The sequence below is a fragment of the Amphimedon queenslandica genome, unplaced genomic scaffold, assembly GCF_000090795.2.
Source record: "Amphimedon queenslandica unplaced genomic scaffold, v1.1 AMPQUscaffold_12097, whole genome shotgun sequence".
In the NCBI taxonomy this organism is placed as follows: domain Eukaryota; kingdom Metazoa; phylum Porifera; class Demospongiae; order Haplosclerida; family Niphatidae; genus Amphimedon; species Amphimedon queenslandica.
Genome location: NW_003547664.1, coordinates 11,670 through 15,201, shown reverse-complemented (window position 1 = coordinate 15,201; position 3,532 = coordinate 11,670). Strand labels below are relative to the sequence as shown.

General features: G+C 35.4%; 1 protein-coding gene across 4 annotated transcripts in view; it reads right to left on the bottom strand.

Annotated features, from left to right (window-relative positions):
* Positions 1–56: 56 nt before the first annotated feature.
* The window catches only part of LOC109588432 (uncharacterized), a 14,305-nt gene continuing 10,829 nt past the window's right edge, over positions 57–3,532 (bottom strand). For all 4 annotated transcript variants that reach the window (XM_020004600.1, XM_020004603.1, XM_020004601.1 and 1 more), the window contains exons 6-11: positions 3,395–3,424; positions 984–3,113; positions 830–880; positions 716–778; positions 579–653; positions 57–437 (exon numbers count right to left, since the gene is read on the bottom strand). In XM_020004600.1, the coding sequence (XP_019860159.1) occupies positions 169–437; positions 579–653; positions 716–778; positions 830–880; positions 984–3,113; positions 3,395–3,424 (2,618 nt within the window). In that variant the 3' untranslated portion in view covers positions 57–168. The remainder of the gene's footprint in view (positions 438–578; positions 654–715; positions 779–829; positions 881–983; positions 3,114–3,394; positions 3,425–3,532) is intronic.

Genomic DNA, 3,532 nt, shown 5'->3' with positions numbered 1-3,532 from the left:
AGTACAAGAACACGCCCCCCCCCGCAATTCTTAATTGAATTAATTAATGTGTGGGATTATGTTTCAAAAAGATACTGTTTAGCTTACATGCAATGTACAAAGGAATTGGAAAAGAATTTAAAAAGTTAAAAAACATGATCATGATAACAATTAAAAAATAAGCACCTGCTACTGACGGCTGAGTGTTTTATTTAGCTTAGCCTTTGCTTTGCCCAGTTGATCAGGATAGTCCTCTTCACAAAGTTCTTTTAAAGTATCCCAATTGACATCTTCATCGGCATCAAACCACCTCTGGAATACTTTAATAAGATTATTAGTTGCTTCATCTGTGTCTTTCAGATCTGCTACTTCAACACCCAATCCAATTCCTATTATCTTGTAATGGTGGGCAGAAGGAGTAAATATCTTCATGACTGTTCTCATATTAAGCTCCTTGCCTGTGAAATTGTGAATTTAAAAATATTTTTAAAAACAAGTACTGATCATCATGCATACATGTACATGTACATATTCTTTACAAAAACAATATTTCTAAATGAATTTGGACATGGCTATGAGTGTACAATTTAACAACATACCTTTGGTCTCCTGTGGAGAAGCACAGCCTTTCACATCAGATACACTTCTTTGTGGAGTAGTAAGCTCCTTGAGGCCTGAGGATATATGAATATTTAAATTAATGAAAAATACTTGAATGTACAGTTTAGCAACATACCTTTAGCTTCCTGTGGAGAGCCTGTGCTTCCAGTCTCAGATACACTTCTTTGTGGAGGAGTACCTTTAATATTAATACATTAAACTAGTATCAATGAATATCAATGTATTTTACTTTGTTTTGTAGAAGTTGACTCATCATTAGAAGGAGTGTTTGGTGTATTAACTGTGGAAAAAAAGAGAATAAACTAGCAGCTGGTTCACAATAATAAAAACAATAATAATTATAATGATAGTAATATGAATCAAAAGAGTAATAAATAATTTACCGTCAAGCCAGGAGCTCCATAACTCTATCTTATTTTCCCATTCAGTAGGTTGGTCATCACTGCAGATACGTGGGTTCTCACTGCATCGGAAGATATGTTTCTTATTGACAGTCTCAACTTCAGCTGTATGCTTCTTCCCTTTAGCCACACCTCCTCCTCCAGCACCAGCTCCAGTAGTACCACGCCCACACGAACAATAAAACCGGATCTCATGACTTGCACTAAGATTGTGCTTTTCAGCTGCAGAAGTAATCGCCATCTTGACATCTTCCCTGACTATCCCTTCCCCTCTCTGTTTCTCACAATGGACTTCAATGCAATCAATCTGTTCAACTAGAGTAATGTAGAATGTCGCAACCCATTCTGTACGATATTTCAATTCGATGAAATTAGAGAAATTACTTTCTGTCGAAGCAATCATGTAGCTAAAGTTTGAAAGAAGATGAGTAACAACAGAGCAGAAAAGGCCCATTGGGGTAGCCTTCTTGAAGTAGAACAGCAATGGCTCACGATCATTATAAGGATTGATATTTGTAACATCTCTTACTGGAAGGAGAGCTGGTATGAAATATTTATCATCTATTGGTGTAGCTATTGAGAGCTCCAGGAAAAGATTCAGCAATTTCGTTGCAATATCAACAACTTTTAGCTCTTTTGTGATGGGGTCAAGTTGTTTTTTACAAATCTCTTCAAATTTGGCCACTGAAAGGATCCCCTTTATAACGTCATCATCTCCAACGTACTTTCTTGCTTCGGAATGAAGAGTATGAACACGCCCGACCAACTCCTTGAGAATACCAATGAGACTGCCTATGTTAACAAACACCAGGTCACTGCAGGCTTTAGAATCATGATAATAAATGATACTGTTGATATGGTGCAAGAAATTAAGAGATTCCATCACTTCCTTTTCTTCCAGTTTTAAATCTTCCCCAAGACTTTTGCAGGTGGATAATCGCAACACACCACATCCCTCTTTTGCTGCAACGCGAAGTACGATATCAAAGAAGTAGTAATAAAATGGAATGTTGATTCCTTTATCATCTTTCGTTAAGATCTCATCTACGTCATCCAAAGAACTCTTCGTATTCGAAAAATTTTCTTCCTTTTCTCTTTCACCAACAGCTGCACCAGCGATACGACCATCAACTTCCCGTACACGAACTACATGATCAGCTTCAATAGACTCACAATCATCATTTCCTTTTATTATTTTTGCCAATTTTTCTTCCAAAATACGTTTCGACTTCTTAAAATTACTGCATTTATCTCTGTGTGTACCAATTGCTAGAATCTGCAATTTCTCCGGAACCAAATCTCGTAGAACTTTATGATTCTTATAACTATCCCTGAAATGCTGCATCCCAGAAGCTATTGAAGAAATAATTTGCTTCAAAACTTCTTCGACCGTCAATCTGGATGGACTCCCATCACTGTGATCCTTCCCTTCAATGTGCATCACTGCAGTGGAGCCACTAGACAACTCTTTTGAAATATTAACAACCAGAATAAGAACTTGAGTAAACGGCATAAAAATTGGAAGCAACTTTTGAAAAGCAATTTGACCTCCTGTATCAACGAGGTATAGCCATTGAGCTCCTTCAAGATGATTCTCCTTCCCTGAACATTGCTGTACTTCGTCAAGCACATTCTTAACTTCTTTACTCAGTGAACTTTCCTTTTCATCTCCAGGTGCTTTATTTCCATCTCCAGGTACTCCGTCTCCATCGCCAGGTTCATTGGTGGCTTCATTTCCTTCGACAAAACCATCGTCATCCTCATCAGCTGTTTCATTTCCTCCGGTTGGTTTCTTTTCATCCATACCTTCACTGGCCTGATTTTCTACTGGAGATTTGATCAATTTTTCTACTGCATCTTTTTTCAAAGCGTTTTTAACAATCTCTTCTAACTCTGTAACATCCAATAGCTTGTATCGTTTCCCAGTGTCTCGTCTGTAGCAGTAGATACCAACTCTCGGCTCAGCAATACCGGTACTTTCTTCAACGTACTTTTCATCCAGTAGAAGTGACTTGAAACAGGTTTTACCAACACGAGCTTCTCCTTGAACTACAGCTTTGGTAAGATAACACCTCACGATAGTCTTAAGTGCTTCACGATAGTGACGTAACTCTACAGACAAAAATTTAAAAACATTAATTAATATTATTAATATTACTATTATTAATATTATTATTATTAATATTATTATTAATATTATTATTATTATTATTAAATAAAAAAATAACATTAATATTATTAATTTTGTAAATTGGTGGAGAAACTGTCAATAAATTTTTATTTCATTATTCATAATATTCTCAATGACGTGTGACAGCTGAAATGTTCCACCATTCACCAAATGTCAGTAAAAATACATGAAATATATTTATTGAGTGATAATAATATAATACCTGGAGAATCTTTATTAATAATATTCTTCACTAAAAATAAATATAAAAAAGAAATCTTTCACATAAGACAATACATAAATTATATTATCAAAGCTTGTGTCATGTAAACCACATAAGAATAGATACAATGTATTAAAA